This window comes from Physeter macrocephalus, chromosome 11, assembly GCF_002837175.3.
Source record: "Physeter macrocephalus isolate SW-GA chromosome 11, ASM283717v5, whole genome shotgun sequence".
NCBI lineage: Eukaryota > Metazoa > Chordata > Mammalia > Artiodactyla > Physeteridae > Physeter > Physeter macrocephalus.
In genome coordinates this window covers 90,340,859-90,360,893 of record NC_041224.1, presented here as the reverse complement: position 1 = coordinate 90,360,893, position 20,035 = coordinate 90,340,859, and the positions used below count along the sequence as shown (strand labels likewise).

Genomic DNA, 20,035 nt, shown 5'->3' with positions numbered 1-20,035 from the left:
ACTGAATTTAGACGAACCCATAAAAATACAAACAGAAGACAATTTCTCACATACCACTCTGTGCTCTTTGCTTTTAAATAACATATATTCAACACTTGTTACTGAATCTTTACTTTCCATCTTAGAATAAAATGATCTCTATACAACTTTGGATAAAGGTGATGACTGCAGTTTAAAAAGTTCACGAATATTTTTCAATGGGTATTTTTCATGAGTATTTTTGCAGTTTTGTATGAAAGGAACCTCCTAAATCTTCACGATAAAATCTTCACTATAAAACTAGGAACAATGAAAACATGGCTATGAATGTAAAGACAAGATGATCAACAAAGCAAAGGTCAGGGCAGTGGGTATTTAAGAATACTGCAGATTTACATACATCTCAATATCCTATTTGTATGCATAGGCAAATCAGGTAGAAATCTCTTTTAATTAAGTGCAGCAGTACACATTAGACTTGAAAACTAAAAACCCACATTCAAATTAAAGCTGCTTATTATGTGTGTGACCTTAGGCAGCTCCCTTGACCTCCCCAAGCCTTGATCTTCTCAGATGGAAGTGATGATGATTATACATATGTCAGTGGGCCGCAGTGAGTACTGAATAAACTACAGGCGTGAAAGCACAGTTTCTCAGCAGTCAGTATTTCTAGTGAACTTTGAATGCCGAGCTTGAACGCCACTACAGCCAATAGGTCCTAATAGATCTTTAGGTGCAATTTTTGTTTCATTCTGGATTTTTCCCCTTGCCATACAGATGTTTTATTTGGAGCCACCTCCCTAATTTACTAGGATAATAATGAGCTCAATCCTTACTCTATGGAAAATTTTCCTCTATTATCTTGATGCCAACTGGTACTTATGCATAGGCTCACTATTGAGTCCTGCAGTCCACTGGCAAGAATTACTGAATAATGCATAGACTTAGGGCCATTGTCTTGTCATCCTAGGAACCTTCCCAGTGACAATTCAGAAACCCCCTCAAAGCTCAGCAAAATTCACAAAGCAGCCACAAGAACCCAATGCATGTTGAAATCAATCATAGCTTTAGCCACTAGAACATCTTTACACCGATATATTTAAAAAAATTACCTCTTTCGGGCTTCCCTGGTGGCGCAGTGGTTGCGCGTCCGCCTGCCGATGCAGGGGAACCGGGTTCGCGCCCCGGTCTGGGAGGATCCCACGTGCCGCGGAGCGGCTGGGCCCGTGAGCCATGGCCGCTGCAAAGCAGCCACAAGAACCCAATGCATGTTGAAATCAATCATAGCTTTAGCCACTAGAACATCTTTACACCGATATATTTAAAAAAATTACCTCTTTCACACTGGGGTCCAGTAAAGCCGTAAGTGCACGCACATCGATTTGGGGCCACGCACCTGCCTCCGTTGAGACAGCCACTTTCACAGACAGCTGTAAAATAAGGAGACAGGAGCTGAGAGGCTGAACGGGCTTCCTCTGATAGTAGATGCTAATAAAGTAACACTTACTGTCCCCTGAAAGGACAACAATAAAAACACTAAATAATCACCATTCTGGTATTTGTTTTAAACAGTTACTGAACAGTTCCAGTTCCCCGGATGTTCCTCAGTCAACTCAGGTAAAACTACCTGGAATAGGTGAGTATGTACCTGTGTTAATGCTGACAGTTTCATCCTGGGAAGCATGTGAGCAATGCTTTCAGTTCTGCACCTAAAACGGTGGTTTATAAGAGATATCCCTGATGAGAACTGCTTTTTAGCGACCTGACTCTTTTTGTATGATTTATGTTTAATTTCCAGAGGGTTCTCATGAGGGAAAACATTGGCCTCTCTACTGTCATCCTTACAGAAATGCAGCATGTTAAATCACTCTATTAATTGCCAACGACAAAACATGAATACTGACATTCAGTAATTTATGCAGCATAATAAAGACCCAATTGAATGTTGTAAGAGAATCTCTGGAAAATATTGGTAAGATAAGTCCAGAGATCCTTGAGGGAGGGACATTTTACTTCTCCAGAAAGGCATTAAAATAAGATCTGAAAGCTCATGCCCTGAACAACTCTTCTCCGTACAACTTCCTGCAACTCACTTATGCATGGCCTCTTTCTAGGCGTCTTAATCCACAGGTGGTAGGCTACCCCTGCCAAATTTGCCAGTCCCTCCCACTCTTCAAAGCCCAGCTCAAACCTCACTCCTGCATGAGGCTTCCCTAACACCTCCATTTAAATTAATTCCTCCTTCATATATTTCCCACACATTTTTCCTGTACCCCTGTGGCAGTCATGGAGTTGAGACAGTCAGATCCCCCTCTGAGAAAACCTACAGTGAGGAGCTTAGTTGGCCGACAGCCTGAAGCTGCTACACCTTCAGATCCGCTACTATGTTCATGCCAAGGGCACACTCTCCTGGCTGCCACCACCCAATGACTAAGCATGGTGGAGACTGTACATTTCTGCCCATCATGAAACGATTCTGATGGGCAATCTTTATTCTGGGCTCCCTATCAGCCTGACCAAGGCTTTCGTGAAGTTGCACTATAGTCTGAGTCTCCTTCTATACAATCGTGATAGTCTTTCCTTCCCTCTCTCCTTGCCCAGGGGTGTGACCTGTATCATGGTCTGAAGGTCCTCTGTCCTGACTCCTGCTTTCTTTCCCTTTGATTCTTCATAGGCTTTTCCCCCAATAAATCTCTTGTCCATCTAAGTCTGTCTCAGCATCCACTGGGATCAGTGCACTTGAACTAAGACAACCCCTTATAGCCAAAAATTATAGCAGTAGTCCATTGATCATCACAAAATTAGAGAGAAGCTTACGTATTTTCATTGTTCTAATTTGCTTTTTAATTTACAGTTAGGAGAGAATGAAGAGGTTTAAGCAGAAAAGAAATTTTGAGATTGCCTAAGCCAACCCTCCCATTTTACAGATTAGGAAACTGAAGTCTAGGAAAGGTGTTCTAATTCTACGGGTGTTACCTGAGTGCCTGTCGTGCACTGGGCTTTGGGCTCCACTCCCTCTGGGAGCATCAAAGGAAACAGAAGATGCACAGCAGCTCCATCTGATTCCCCTTCTGAAAATGCCTTTGACTCCCCACCCCACCGTCTCTCTAGCCATAGCCTTAGTACGATTAGTACTAAGTACGATTAGTACTTAGTACTTAGTACTCAGTATTGTACTTAGTACGATAAGTACTTAGTACGATTAGTATGATTAGTACGATTCTTCCTGCTTCTGTTTCTTCCTACTCTACACTGGCCACAGAGAAAGATTTACTGGTGCTAAGCACTGCAAACCACTGTAAGTGAAGTGTATAGGCCAGGATTTCATAGCATTAAATGCATGGGCTGTGAAGTTAGACTGCTTGGGTTCAAATCCCAGCTCTGCTGATTACTCCCTGTACAGCCTTAGACAACTGACTGCCCCAGGTCTTTCATTTCGCAGAAGGTAAAAAAGGCCTCCACCTCAAAGGGCTGTTGTTATGAGTTAATACGTGTAAAGAGTTTGAACATGTGCCTAGTGTACAGTAAACAGAGTAAATAACTCAACAGATGAATGCTGTTGGTCATTGTGTTGTCACTCCCCTTCCCTGGCTCTACTTTGGGTGAAAAAACGGTATGCATAAAGGCACTCCAATGGCCCATGACTTCCATTCTGACCTTAGCTTCCTTCCCATCACTTCCCTCAGCACTTAAGTCCTAGCAACGCCAAAGCCTGACCTCCCATGCTATGTCATGTTCTCCTGCTTTGGCTTATGCTGTGCCGGCTGCCTAAAAGGCCCATCTCCCATCATCTGACAAGGGAACTCCTACCCACCCCTTAAGACTCAGCTCAAGGGTCTCCCACATTGGGGAGGCTGTCCTACCTCTCCTCCCTCCATGCTACTGCTGTGGGCTGCCAAAGACTCAATCGTCATTCTTACTATATTGCAGTGTGTAGACAGTCAGGAGGGTATTATATAAACTTTGATTTACTTACAATAGCATTATTCATCATAGCAAACACATATACAATGGCAACAATTGGAAACAACATGAATAAATGCTCATCATTAACAATTCACTAAATAAACAGTAAAACCTATATATAATGGAGTATTATGCAACTATTAAAGTATATTTTTAAATGTTCAAAAAAATGAAATATACTTCTAATAAAATATTAAGTAAAAAAGTTATATGAAAAATTATGCATACAATGGATCTCACGTACCAAATATGCATTAAAAGACTAAGAGGTAATATCTGGAATGGTGGGATTGTAGAAAATTTTATTTTTTATATTTTTAAACTTTTCTAAATTTTCTGCAGGGTATATATATTCTTCTTAGTGTAATAAAAAGTGAGCTCTTTCAGAGGAATTTTCATCTCTGCAAAGCACAGGGGCTGATACAGAGTAGACACACAATAAACAGTGCTCATGAATGAACAAACACACTGGCCAGCAGTGTGATAAATATTATAAGAGCAGAATCTAGATTGGGAAACTAGAGAGATACAGACATCAATAGTCAAGAAAAAAGAACATGTTTGGGGAGAAAGATGAAGTTGAGTTTTGAAATACTTTATTGGAGTGCTTATTGAAAATCCAAGAGATGGTGGAGATGTTGAACAATCAAACGGAAGGCATACATCTGGAGTGAACAAGAATTCTGCACCTTGGGTGTAAATCAGAGATGAGGTAAGCAGGCTAGTGGAGGTAAATGAAAGAAAAATGAATGAAACAACCCATTTCCAAGGTTCCAGTCAGAAATTTGGTACTCTGTGTGTTGGGTAAGTGATCTGTTCATCTGTAAGAGTCACTGGACATCTCTAAAAATGCCATGTCCCAGGAAATCAAAGAAAATCCACCAGCACCTATCTCTGTATTCTCTTTGTCTCTATAGATTAACATCTAGAATACTTATAACTATGGTTTACTTACGTTGTCCACAGTGAGTCCCTATGTATCCTTTCTGGCACAGACAGTGATCATCACTGCAGCTACCTCCATTCATGCAGCGAATGTTACAGTGTTGGACTTGAAAAGGAAAAAAAAAAAGACTGATTTATTTTTGCAGTTTAAGCACATAGATAGCAACAGTTCACACGAGTTATCTGCAGTGATTTGAAGAGAAGATAAAATGGTTTATCAAGATTCATATATTTATGCAGAAATAACCTAATTGACAATGCTAAACATGTCATTTTGTGCGCATAAAATCATTTACAATGCAATGTAATTGTTTCTTCGATACTTACTTTAATAATGCTCAATGACTTCTCTAATTTAGCAGAACTTACCATTCAATGTCATTTCTGTAATTTATACCAAGAAGAAAATAGCGCCTGAGGGACCAGACGAGACAAGATTATGACGGCAATAATTTTCTTGTTAAAAGATGCAGAGTCCCAGGTAGGTGGGCAGGAAAACATACAGGGTGACAAATTCCAAATCTTGTTAAAAGAAATTTTGGAGGCAGCAAAAAGAAGGGAAAAAATACCTACAACGGCATTTAATAACAAGACTGCTTGATAACGGAGACAGCTGGACTCGGCTCAGAAAGAGCTGCTGGTTTAAACTGTAACCTTAAACCAACTAAGACCCACAGTGTTTGAAACCCACTGTTTATCACACTGTCACCTACAGAAGTGTGAGAGCTTCAGCACCCAGAGCAGGAAGACCAAGGGGCAGGCGGGCTGACTTAGACTGAGACGATGAGGCGCTAGAAGGAGCTGGAGTGAAAGACGCCTGGGAGAGAGAATGACAGCGCGGTGTGGGCTCTGGCTCCTCCAGGGCTCTGGCTGCCTCTGCTTCAGTAATTTAGGCACTCTCAAAATCCCAGGCTGTTCCTTAGTCCTCTAGAAACAGTCAACTACCTTACTTGGAGAAGACTAAAGGCTTGATCGAATTAATCATTGTTGACACATCCCTATACAAGGATGCCAGGATTGGGCATGGAAATTTGGCACACTCTGCCCTGTCCTCCAAGCTGTGGGAGTAAATCCCTAGAGAAAAAGGCTCAACAATTTCACATCAGGGGACGAAAAGCCCTTCTGTGTAAGAGCAGAAATCAGCTGCTTATGCTTGCTCTTATGCAAAGCCTTCTTGGAACACAGGGTCCAAATCTTCTCCCAAGAGCAGAGAGAAGACTCCTCTCAGCAGCCACCTTCTTCAGTACCCCTTGTTAGGATGCTCAGTTCAGAATCCCAAAGAGGCTGCTGACTTCAGGAGATAGGGCCATTTTCGTCAAGTGCTACACAAATCTCAGCATGACAACAGGGAAAAGGAAGGTGCCAGAACCCAATACTTACTATGCCCTCAGAGAGTACTGAAGAGCTAAGTCAAGTTGAAAGTGAGGCACCTTTTCGAGAACATGTCACATACTTCCTGAAACACCATCAAAGACTCCCTACGTCCATGGGCTTCCCTGGTGGCGCAGTGGTTGAGAGTCCGCCTGCCGATGCAGGGGACACGGGTTCGTGCCCCGGTCCGGAGCCTGTGCTCCGCAACGGGAGAGGCCACAACAGTGAGAGGCCCGCGTACCGCAAAAAAAAAAAAAAAAAAAAGACTCCCTATGTCCACTCTATTAAGAACCCCTCCACCTCAGCATTCAAAGCCCTCCCATGAGCCTATCAGGGCTGCTTTGCCTACTCCTAATACATTCTATGACTCAGTCCCCAATGTACTTTATCAGTCACTCACTCACTCAACAAATATTTCTGAGTGCCATACGAAATGCCTGGCACTTTGTGCTAGTCTCTCCACGGAATCTCCTCTTTAACCTGTCACTTTGTCCCTTTGCCCCAACCCCTAACATATAACACACACACAGTTCTCACCAAATACTGAAACTCTACCTATCTCCTAGACCCACTGCAAATGTCTGTTCTTTCCTTTGATCTTTTCTGATTTCTGTTCTCTCCTCCCTCCCTCACTAGATACTAGCCCTCTTTGTTCTGATTCCAGAGTACTTAATAATTCTCTCTGGAAATATATGTTATATAATCAAACTTTTTTTTTTAAGTTATTTCTCCTATCCCCAGCACATTTGTCTAAAGGCATCATGAGAGTGGGGAGTGTGGGAAGAATCATGATTATGAATTATATCCACTTTGTTACAAAGCAGAAACTAACACACCATTGCAAAGCAATTATACTCCAATAAAGATGTTAAAAAAAAAAAAAGAAATTCCCACTACAGAAAAAAAAAAAAAAAATTATATCACCATAAGTGCTCAGAGCATCCCTTGCCTGTATACAGGTGCTGTATAAAACTTTGCTAAATTAATTTGTTTACTTAATTCCTGCTCCATGATAATGACACCAAAAGCTATGCTCAAACACTGAGACTGTGTAGTTGCCTAAGCACTTATACAGCACTCAATAGGTTGCTATTAAAAATATTTTTATCTTTGTTTCCCCATATATAAAAGCAGAAATAACTCCTTTTTTGGGCCATTGGTATAGAAATCAACCAACCCAGAAAACTGGTTAAAACATTTATTTTAGGCTCCTACGATTTCTATTAAAACGTCTCAGCCAAAATGCTTTTTTAACTAAAAAACTATTTACAAGTATACAAAAGAAATGATTTGATGAAAAATTTGGATAATATTCTAAGTAGGTCAGGAAAAGGTGTATAGTTGCTTTAAAATCTGAAGTTAAACTTAGCTTCATCCTATCTTAGCAAAACAGTGAGGGTTGGGAAAAGCACAGGAAATGATGTCATCTGTCAAGCAGCATAGGAACTCAACCCACAAACTGATTTCAATTAAAGTGGTTCATGCCAAGAGCTAATTTCCATTCCCACATGAGCAACAAAGCCATTTAGCTACTTTGAGATAAAAAAGCTAACAGTAGTTTAAATAGGGACTTTACATTATTTGTTCAAATTGAAAAAGAGAATGAATTCTTCTTTCTGAGAAGAAAGTAAGAATGGTAAGCTTACATTTAAATGTAATATCATAAAAACCTCCCTGATATGCTTTTATACTTTTTCCTACTCTGTCTTTCAGGTGAACTTTTTCCAGCATAAAATATTCTTTCTCCTTTAAAAAAATAAAAGCACTTGGTCAGACTTGTGAAACAATAAGGCATGGTTAGTCCAGTGGTCGAAATAAACAAATAAACCATGTCTCCTTGGGCCAGAGGGGCAAGCTCATCAACAGATAACAGCATCTTAATCTCCTGCTTTGCCACGAACATGTTTACCAAATTCTCATTCTTTGTGAGTCTTAGATCTTCAGGCAAAAAAGTATTTCCTTAAAGTGGGAGTGATCACTCAGGATTTCTGTGGGGAAATAAAGGAACTAGATCTGTAGCTTCACTACACAGCAGTAACAGTTTAGAGAGTATATATATACAAACTGGTTTTATTTCTGATTGAGTCCTGCCATTGATGCATATTCTAAATTTACTCTGATGTGACAAGGAATTCCAGATGTCTGGCAATTAGGAGACCATGTTCTATGTCACTAGGAAAAGCCAACTGAAAAATAAGGGCTTCACTTGAACCCATATGATGCTCTAAATACCTCAAGTTCGAATAGATTTTACCAGAAACTGAAAATACTAGGGGAGTTTAAGTGTCAGCGTACAGGTCTATGCTGCCACGTGCAGTTGGCCCTGAGAAGAACTTCCCCTCCAAGATGGGCAGACAGCCTCAAAGGGTTGCAAGTAAGGCTCAACATCCTAGAACTAACAGAAAATGTTGCCATTAACCTGTATCCACATAGAGTCCCAAACAAATTTTATGTTCATTCCAGAAGATGTCAGTCAGTCATTTCAATCATTCAGCAAATATTTACTGGATGCCCTCCATTTGCCAGGTATCAGAAAGAGTAGAAGAAACTTTCTTTAGATTGTAGCCCAGCACAAGTTAATTCTTAAAATAACCAACCAAAAGAGAGAGATGTAAACATGCTACTGGAACAAGAGAGATGCAGGGTTGGCACTTGAGTCAACATACCTCTCAGGTAATGATTTTCTTTGGGATGCATTAGCTTGGGAATGATTCTAAAAACTTCCATTATCTTGGCAGGCACAAGGGGCAGAAAGAACACTGGGAGAAATTTGCAAATAAGTATCTATATGGCAACATGTGATTTTAATGTAGGCACTAGGAAAAGTACAAGGCAAATTAAACAGCTAGACTAACTTCTGGACTTGACACCTGAGACAACAGTCCATAAGGGCAACCATAGTCACTGCAGGACAGAAATAATTTTCACTGGGAGAGATAACAGCAATGACATTTTCCTTAAGTGCATAAATAATCTATGGTGCCTTAGAAGAGCAACTTCACTAAAGTGTCTCAAAACAAAACAAAAAACCTAGCAGAGCTGCAAATGGTCCAGAGAAAGACAAGTTATATGATAGCAGTGACAAAGGCACTTCCATAGAGGGCTAACTAGAAAGCAAAGAGCTCAACTGTTTCTATGGACAAATCTGAGCAGATTCCACCCATTCCTCTTCTTCCTGTTCATATAAATCCCACACCGCCCTGAAAAATCTTTCCAAGGTCACTTCTTCCAGACTAGCTACAGTACTACCTTCCCATCCTTTGAGTGTTCTTACACTTTCAGCATGTGGTTGCAGCACACTCACTCAAACTCACTAACACACTGCTCTACAATTGTCCCCCTGGCCTTCTTACACCCTTAGAGCTTGGATTCATGTTGGGAGTACCAGCACCCCAAATTCTAACTAAACTGAAGTGAATTAAAAATGATAAAATTTTATCCAACTAAAAGGCGTTCCAAATTGTAAAGATGCCAATACTCGCCAAACTGACACACAGGTTTAGAGCAATTCCTATTGAAATCCTAGAAAGATTTCTTTTGTAGATACAGACAAGATAAATCTAAAATTTATATGGAAAGGCAAAGGAACTAGAATCACAATTTTGAAAAAGAATAAAGTGGGAGGAAATTAGTCTACTCAATTTTCAAAACTTACCACACAGCTGCAGTAATCAAGACTGTATGGTATAGGAGAAGGGACAGACAAATGGATCAATGGAAGAGAACAGAGAACCCAGAAGTAGATCTACACAAATATGCCCAACTGATTTTTGACAAAAATGCAGAAGTAATTCCATGAACAAAGGATAGCCTTTTCAGAAATAAATGGTGTTGGAGCAATTAGACATCCACAGGTATCAACTACACCAAGACCTCAACCTCACACCTCATACAAAAAGTATCTCAACATGGATCACAGATGTAAATGTAAAATGTAAAACTCTATAACTTTTAGAAAAAAATGGAGAAAATGTTCAGGATCTAGGGCTAGGCAAAGAGTTCCTGGACTTGAAACCAAAAGCATGATTTTTTTCCATTAAAGGAAAAATTGATAAATTGGACTTAAATTTTAAAAGTTTTGCCTGTTAGAAGATGAAAAGGCAAGCTACAGAGTGGGAGAAAATGTATGCAAATCACATATCTGACAAAGAGCTAGTATTTAAATTATATAAACAGTAAAATAGTTAAGAATCCAATTAGGCAAAAGATGTGAAGAGACATTTCACTTAAGAAGACATATACAGGTGAAAAAATGGTACAGATGAACTGGTTTTCAGGGCAGAAATAGAGACACAGATGTAGAGAACAAACATATGGACACCAAGGGGGGAAAGTGGCGGGTGGTGGTGGTGGTGGAATGAATTGGGAGATTGGGATTGACATGTATACACTAATATGTATAAAATAGATAACTAATAAGAACCTGCTGTATAAAAAAATAAAATAAAATTCAAAACGACAAAATAGAAGATATATACAGGTGACAAACACAGGAAAAGATGTTAAACATCAAAAGCAAGTAGAAAAATGCAAATTAAAACTACAATGACGTAATTACTACCTACCTATCAGAATAGCTAAAATTTAAAATAGTGGCAACCCCAAAAGCTGGTAAAAATGCAGAGAAACTGGGTCATTCATGTATTGCTGGTGAGAATGTAAAATGGTACAGCCACTCCAAAAACAGCTGACAGTTTCTAGAAAAGCTAAATATGCAACTGCAATACAACCCAGCAGTTGCGGTTCCGGACGTTTATCCCAGAGAAAGAAAGACTTATGTTCACACAAAGACCTGTAAATGCTCATAGCAGCTTTGTTTGAAAATCAAAAAAATGAGAAAGAGCCCATATGTCTTTCAATGGGTGAGTGGCTAAACAAACTGTGTTACATCCATAGTGCATAATACTACTCAGCAATAAAAGGGAACAAACTACTGATATATACAACAACAACAATAGGATGAATTTCCAGAGAATCATGCTGAGTGAAAAAAGCCAGTTCTAAAAGGTTACAAACTGTGTGATTCCATTTATATAACATTCTTGAAATGACAAAATTATAGAAATAGACAACAGATTAGTGGTGGTCAGGATTAAGGAGAATGTAGGAGGAAATGAATATGAGAGTAACATGAAGGATCTGGTGGTGATGGAAATGTTCTGTATCTTGACTGTATCCGTGTCAATATCCTGGCTGTGATATTGCACTATAGTCTCACAAGATGTTAACATGGGGACAACTGCATAGAAGGTACCCAGGATCTCTACACAGCTCTTCTTACGATTGAATGTGAATCTACAATTATCTCAAAATAATAAGTTTAATTTTCAAATTCTTTTTAAAAACATAAAGAATAAAACAGGATGAGCATAAAATTGATCTCCAAAGTCTAAAATGTGAAATTTAGGGAGCACCTTTTATAACAACATACTGTATATTAAGAAGATAATCTATTTTATATTTCTATATATTTAAGAAGAGTTTGAATGAATTCATGGATCACCCATGACAGGTCTTTATGAGAATTAGGGTTGCTCAGGATCCATCTCTGGCCTCAGAGACTGAGAGGGTAGAGAGAAGTACTAATAGACCTGGAGTTAAAGTCTAGAAAACCCGCTCTGACCCTGTCTAGCCAATCCTCTTTTTGCCCTGGTGCCTCAATGACTGGCAGCAAGACTCCTGATAGGTTAAGGGAAGCCATGACTTCCTGGTGTCCAAAGGAATTGCTGGCTGGCAATTTGGACTTTCTGGAAATGCGATCTCTCATTCAGGCCACTGAGAGATCATTTCCTATTTTAAAAGTCACAGGACACAAGTTGAAAATAACCTGAAAGAAAAACCCTCCTTTCATTCTTTATATTTTCAAATGAGAAGGCTATGGCCTCAGAGGTCCTACAACTTGCCTAGACCTCCTTGACTCCATCACATAACAAGTATAAAGTTTCTTATAGGAAATACTGATAAAATGATATTAACTCCCTCTTAGCAGAACCACAGGTAGTGAATGCAAACATTTCACTGAGTTGGATTATTCTTCTGTTAGCAGGGCAGTTAGCAAAGTGATTTATCCAAATCTGTCTACCACACCACGGGCAGGAAGTTCTATAGGACGGCAGAGCTGTTCCCTAGAACATCACTTAAAAAGATCAGAAATGAATTCTGATCATCCCCAGCTACCCTTCATTTAAAACATTCTGCCATCTTTAGTTGTGCAAGCTGTCTGGACATTATTAGTTCAGGTAAAGTCCAAGCCAACGATTTTAAAGGCTCCAAATGCCTCAAAAACCCTGATGAAACCATACCTTCCCTCACACCACTCTCATCCACCAGCTACTTGGGGGCTTTGTCCAATGTCCAAGTACCGTAGATGAACCCAAACCATCTCAGAGAGCACCACCCACATGTCTTGAACTTCAGCCTCTACCCTAACCTGGCCCACAAGACCTTACCACTATATTCCTCCCACCTCACTGCTAGCTTAAAGTCTACTAGGACCACAGCTTTTCCCTCTGATCTTGTTAACATCCTTTCTCCACATCTCATGATTTTTACTTGATTAAATCATTAGCAGCTCACACTATCATTGAAGACCTTTCCAGCTGGATACCCAGTTTTGTCATCTGGCAATATTTTCTTCCCCCAGTGGAGTGCAGTGTTGTTGGTTGGTTCAAGAACCCATCTGAGAGATGGCTCTATTCCCAACTTGATATGTAGACTCCTTCCCCACACCGAGGCTCTCACTCCTCAGAGGCAGCCTGGAGGTCATCCTGATGGAGATGGAGACATCCGACATGTTCCCCAAAGTGCTGCCAGCTGAGCTCTCTATCTCTTGCTATTCCTCCATCTCAAGTGCTCCTGATATGTAGAACTAACCTACCCTTGCTTGGAGGACACACATTTAAAGCCAAGCTGAGATCAAGTAAGAACATGCTACACTCATTGCAATAAGTAAATGAGTCCCAGCCCAAGGGGGAGTTTCTATCCCAACCTACAACTGTCTGTATTTAGTGCTAGACTATCTCTGTTTGGTTTCCACCAGAAGCAAATTCTGAGACAATAGTTCAAATGTGAGTAGTTTATTTTAGAAGTAATTTCAGGAAACACTGGTAAGAGACTGGGAAAGTGAAAGAAAGCCTATAAAGTACATTATCAAGCCTACTGTGGGCAATTAGGGCTCAATCCCACTAGGGAACTTCAGAAGACAGTGCATAACACACTTCGCAGTTATGCAAAAGGAGAGGCAAGGAAGCATGGGCACTTATCTAACACTCTCCATTTGTCATTGGTTAAAAGGTGCTTCTAATTAATCTCCTCAGCCTTCCAGCTTGTCCTACATGCTCCGTGGCCAGAAAAATGTTACAGAGCTCCCAGGCAGAGTCACTTGTGTCACCCATGAATGCCAAGGTATGTGAGTGCGCACCAAGAGGGTCTGCTACCCTGCACTACTTGCCCCATCCTGTTAATTGGTTCATGAGAGCCACGGTTAAATGTGAGGACTCTTAACAGGTAATGAATCTTGACCCCGCGGAAGTCTCTACCTGCAATCGATGAAAGAGAACGCGCTTATTCCACAATACTCTCCTTAAAACCTTGTCAATACCAGAACACACTGTAAGAGGAGTGTATTTTCCCATCAGAAATGGGAAATGGAAAAGGAACCTAAGTTTTTGCCTTGGTGATGGTCAAGGTGTTGAGGGGCTATTTATATAGACATGAACTTCAACTTTTTTAACAACCAATGACTCACCTCCTTCCCAAGCCCCACATTTCCCCTAATGCACTGCTGAGCACCCTGCATTTCAAAACAAAAACCAATAGAACAAGCAAGCAAAGTCTCTGAATAATGAACAGAACGAACAAAGTGGTAAAATTCTGAAAGGGAAAATATGTTTGTGCTTCATGATAAATCATCCCCAATAAACTATCCATGATGACTCCTTACATTTTCTTCTTGCAAAAGCAGGGGTCTCAAGTTGTAAAAAGTGTTTAATCAGATTCATATTTCAGTACCACAGGGAAGAATGCTTAGTTTTCTTGAGCCAAAAAATGATTGTTTAAATCATTAAACAATCATTTCATTGAGCATCTTTTATGGTGTTTACATTGGAGATACAAAAATGAATAAGGTGATACCTACACAGAAGGAAGCCCTAATCTTTATATTATTCATAGTAGCTATTTCCCATAGGTAATTTCACTATAAAAAGTGAAGAAGGGAAATGAGAGCCCAGATTGAGGAAAGCCATTCCAAGTATTTTGGGCAGAACAGAGAAGGCAGATGTTCTAGTGAAAAAAAATGTATTGCAGGCAAGAGAAAAGCCAAAAGCAAATTTAGGAGAAAATAGGGCATAACCACATAAAATAATATTATATATAATGACATGTTATACTCACTGGATCTGGAACCACAGGAAGGAGCTATCTGACCAGATGGGCAAGTGCACATATTTGGCCTAGAACAAAATCCATCCCCACAGGAATGCCGGCAGATGGCTGTGAACAAAACCAGAGGTCTGTTAGCACATGGCTTCAGAGCACGGTGATTTACAGGGCCCCAATCCTCAAGTGAGGAAACCTGGCCTATCAAGTTCCTTGTTAACTTTGCCATCATGACCTATGTGACCTTAGGCTTCAGATTTATTCATTTATAAAACAAATCTGTTGGACTAAATAAACTCGGGCTATAAGATTCGGCAACTCCCTTATCCGTATCACTGGTTCTCCAGCCTCTCTTTGCTTACTCCACAGCTCTCAATCTGTCAAAAAGCCCAGGATATCCTATAAAGGGAAAATAAAATAGACAAAAATCCTGTTTGTTTATTTATAAAATATTTATAAAGACAATATGTGTGTGTGTGTATATTTACATATACACACACACACACACACACATTGTTTTTATACTAACTTTAAGATGTAATAATATAAAAATTGTAGCAGTATTCTTGGGAGCCTATTTTATTATAAATGCTTAAAACTTACTAATTTTTATAAAAATACTGTGCCCTGCTAAGACTACTTCCCTAGATAAGACCCTGCCAGTCGAGAACATATGATCTATGGAGCAACTTGTATCCTACATTTAGTCCTGTTGTGAATTACATCCAAAGTCTGAGAGATGTGTGAATCCACTTCGGTAGTACTGATCCTACAGTCAGGAAGCCATTCATCTTTTAGAGAATTATTAACATTTTCATGCCACCCAGAGACTAATATCATACTGGTACCAAATGCTCTGCTATTGGACTAAAGAATAAGTTCAAATGGTAAATGATTTATATTTAACAGAAGACCAAGATTTGGTCACTACTTTTTATACTCATAGGCTTGACCCTTTCCTTCAAACTCCTGAACAAACTTGCAAGGGCAAATGAAATGTACAAGGCCAAAAATAATACCCTTGATAGACAGTGCATTGAAACATCAGAGGAGCCTAGGATGGAGGTTGAAAACTTAAGAAATAAGTTGTCAAAGGATCCTACAAACATTTATTTAATACCTGAAGTCAGCATTTCTCAGAGATTCTACAGAACACTAGGGAAAGGGTTTTGTTGTCCAGTTCATTTAGAAAACTCCAAATACCATTATATCCCTCTCTTAGTGAGTCAGTTTTGATCTTGAAGTAAACCACAATGTGCCAAATGAATAAGTTGCTTTTAGTTAAAATCAAGAATTGGGAAAGGGATTAACTTTTTCAGGTCACCAAGAGAATGCTGGTTGAAATAGTCTCTTCTTCTCCACAGACCACTCTTGGCCAAATAAGAAGGGGGGTGAAGTAATTCCTTAATGTCCTTTCAGCTCTAAATTTCCCATTATACAAATGGAGTTTTCTGAAAACAAAAATTATTTCACAGGTATGATGACTGTAAAAGTTCATGGAGGACAGATGCCATAACTAACTTGACTTAGTATCGCCATTAAATAGCACCTTGTCGTGCATGTGATTTGTCGCTCAACATTTGTGGGGTATGATGAGAATCTGGGGCTTTGCCTTAGAAGCACAGTCGGTAGAGGAATCTCTGGTACCATCTGAGTTCTTCCCCTAGTCTTTTCACTCATCCTCATATGATGTTCTATCTGCTTCCTCTCCCCTTTGTCTAAGAGTTAGATCTGCTTTTAGCCTCGATCACTGAAATTCAACATACAAGGTTTGGGTGGGCTTGTGGGTGGCCAACACAGTTAGAAATTACAGTAAGGAAAGCAGCAATGATAAACTGTTTTTCAAAACCCCATCAAAGTGATTACATAGTCTATGCAGCCAGGCACAAGGTATGCCATGACATGAAACCTTGATCAAAGTATCCCTGTGGCTCTATTCCCTCTATCTCAGAAACATTCTAAAGGAAGTCATTGAATTAAAGTATAACAGTGGTTTGACCAAGTTAATATATTTCCCAAGCTGGATTCAGAGAAAGTAGGAAAATCTTAGAGCTGGAAGGCTCTGCTATAAACATATTAATGGTATGCAGTTACAAAAGACCGAATACTAAGAATCACCATGCAACCAAAACAACAAAACAAGAACATGAAAAATGACAGACTATTTAACTTACGGACAATACACTGATTTCCACCAGGTAAGGTCTTCCATCCGGGGCAACAGTAAGCATTATAACGTGATCCACAGACATTAGGTCTGAAACAAAAATAAAAAATTTTCAATCACGAGAATTCCATACTCTTTTTTAAAAAAAGAATATATGACCAAATAAAAGGAAAAAATTCCTGAATTATTAGAACAGTATGAATCTTCGCAGACAAGAAAAGTAAACTCATGGGACTCAATGCTGGCTTAGTAGTTTGGGACATTTTAACACAATGATACCAATATGGATATGCTTAATATCACCTATGCATACAGCACATCAGGAAAATTAAAACCACAGGAACAAAATGCAGTGCTTTCTATCACAATGCACAGATATAAAAATTTATGGAGCCATACGAGACTAGTTTAAACAATAAATTTACCAATCTAGTTAAGAAAAGTCATCATAAAATCTACTGAATGTAAGGTTTTATATTTCTACTCATTGAAGTTGTGCATATTTTTTCCTATGGCCCAGCTACCCTGTAAAATGTGACCACATTCTTCCTTTCACCAGAATTACAGGAATGCACACTCTGACATTAGTCAGAAAAAAAAAAAAAGCCAAAACATGTAAATATTTCTTTAGCCAAAATTTGGAAACATAGTTGATACCAGCAGTTACAGGAAAATAAAGCCAATGTCACTCTGGCTTCCTTGTTTACAGTTCATCATGTGTCTTGGAGCAAAGCCTCCATTCAGGATACATTCAGGATCCAAATGATCCTATTTAACAATTTAAGGGAGCAACTGGGTAAAGATCTGACAAATTTTACACTGGAAACTAAGGCAGAGTGTATAACACACAGAGACCCAAAAGAAACCATTCATTCATTTCATTTTGCCACGTATGAGGGCCTAAACCTTGATGCCAGTTCCTCGAGTTCAGGGGTTGATAAGGCAGGTCAAAGGTTTTGCAATCAATTTCACAAACTAGGAGCTATTCCAAGGCTTGCTGGTATAAATACTGTAGTCCCATAAGTATAAGCCTTTAAGAACAACTGCAGAGCTAAAATGCATACCTGTATATGCACAGACCCCTCTTGCATTTCCTCTGGACTCACTACTTTAACCAAATGCAGGATTGGGAAGTGAGGTAGTCTTTGCCCTGTCCTGTACTCCCTTTACAGGCCCAGAGAACCTGGAATACTCTGCAGGGGAAAATGCACACTTCAGACCAACTGATGCTGAGGTCAGAAAAAGAAATAGGAAGAAGGATGGAGGAGCCAGGGAGAGGGCCCCAAATCCATACCCAACAGCCCAAGGCTTCTCCAAGGCTAGACAGAAAATGATTGGATAGAGGCTTAATATGTGCATGACGTTAGGACCTCTCTGAGCCTTAGTTTATTTCTCTACAACTGGGATAATGAAATGCCTGCCTTGAGAGAAAGACCTTATTAGGAATTCTAAGCCAAAGGCTCTCAAGACTTTTTCCCTCCTGTGACAAAGTAGTGCCCCCAAGCTTCAGTTCAGAGTGCCCAGAACTTCCTAGGGCAACTCAGAATCTTAGAAAGGGGAGTGAGAGGAAAAGATAGGGTAGAAGGCTGGGGCACGAGGACACCCAAGCTTCATAAAAGTTCTCTCAATCTAAAATAACAATCCAGGCCAAAGTCAACCACCTCAAACCTTCCCCACCAACAGCCCATTACAACAACTCCACTGGATTCAGTCCAACCCCAAATCAAACCCTGGAATAACTTCAGAGGATCCCTAGCCTTTGTAGGGTGTCTGCTGTTGGAGTAACTATGTTTTTCAGACAAAAATCAGGACATATTGTCTGACAAGAGGAGCGTATTTATGGAGCAACAACACATATAACAGGGTAAAAAAGCTAAGAAAAAGAGTCCAGGATCAGTCCTATCAGTCCTCAAAGCAGGATATTCAAAAGATTTTCCAAGGTACGTGAAAAATCACAATAATATAGACATTCTTTATTGTTTCCTCAACCTTCAGAATCAACCTACAGACAAAACATGAAAGATGTTACAATTTACAATGGTTACAAAACAAAATGTAAATGTTTTAAACCTTTATGTATCATAAATCAAGAAACAGGTTGGAAAGAAAAGTGTGGAGAGAAATAAAGCAATTGATCCAAGAAATAGAGGTTTAGATATATAATGTTTATAAGTACCAAATGATTATAAATACCGAATGTTTATAAATACCAAATAATTATAGAATGGCTAAAAGTCATTCTATAATTATTTTAAAAATGGGAAGGAGAAGAGAGAGTAAAAGGTATAGATCTAAGTGAGCGATGTCCCCATCTTTCATGGCAAGAAGCCAATAGGTACTATTTAAATCTAGACATAGAAGCACAAACACAGAACACGGTGTCATGGGGATAAATGTGAGAAGAACTAAAAACAGAAATGGTTAAAACTGGTTGCCTTAAGAGATGAGGATCTGGGGAAATAGAGAGTTCTTTTCCTTTCTCAATTAATGCCCATCTATAACTGTTAATTTCTTAAATATGTGCTGTTATACTTTGATCATCATCCTTTATTTTTTTTTCTTGAATTTTATTTTACCCATTTTTTTTATATGGGAGATCCTTATTAGTCATCAATTTTATACACATCAGTGTATACATGTCAATCCCAATCGCCCAACTCATCACACCACCACCACCACCCCCGCTGCTTTCTCCCATTGGTGTCCATACGTTTGTTCCCTACATCTGTGTCTCAATTTCGGCCCTGCAAACCAGTTCATTTGTACCATTTTTCTAGGCTCCACATAAATGTGTTAATATACGATATTTGTTTTTCTCTTTCTGACTTAACTTCACTCTGTATGACAGTCTCTAGATCCATCCACGTCTCTACAAATGACCCAATTTCATTCCTTTTTATGGCTGAGTAATATTCCATTGTATATATGTACCATATCTTCTTTATCCATTCGTCTCTTGATGGGCATTTAGGTTGCTTCCATATCCCAGCTATTGCAAACAGTACTGCAAAGAACATTCGGGTGCACATGTCTTTTTGAATTATGGTTTTCTCTGGGTATATGCCCAGTAGTGGCATTGCTGGGTCATATGCTAATTCTATTTTTAGTTTTTTAAGGAACCTCCATACTGTTCTCCATAGTGGCTGTATCAATTTACATTCCCACCAAAAGTGTAAGAGGGTTCCCTTTTCTCCACACCCTCTCCAACATTTGTTGTTTGTAGATTTT

General features: G+C 39.4%; 1 protein-coding gene across 1 annotated transcript in view; it reads right to left on the bottom strand.

Annotated features, from left to right (window-relative positions):
* FBN1 (fibrillin 1) overlaps positions 1-20,035 on the bottom strand; it is a 254,695-nt gene that overhangs the window by 202,791 nt on the left and 31,869 nt on the right. The window contains exons 2-5 of the mRNA XM_024115513.2: positions 16,815-16,897; positions 14,656-14,754; positions 4,901-4,996; positions 1,314-1,409 (exon numbers count right to left, since the gene is read on the bottom strand). Coding sequence (XP_023971281.2) covers positions 1,314-1,409; positions 4,901-4,996; positions 14,656-14,754; positions 16,815-16,897 — 374 coding nt within the window. The remainder of the gene's footprint in view (positions 1-1,313; positions 1,410-4,900; positions 4,997-14,655; positions 14,755-16,814; positions 16,898-20,035) is intronic.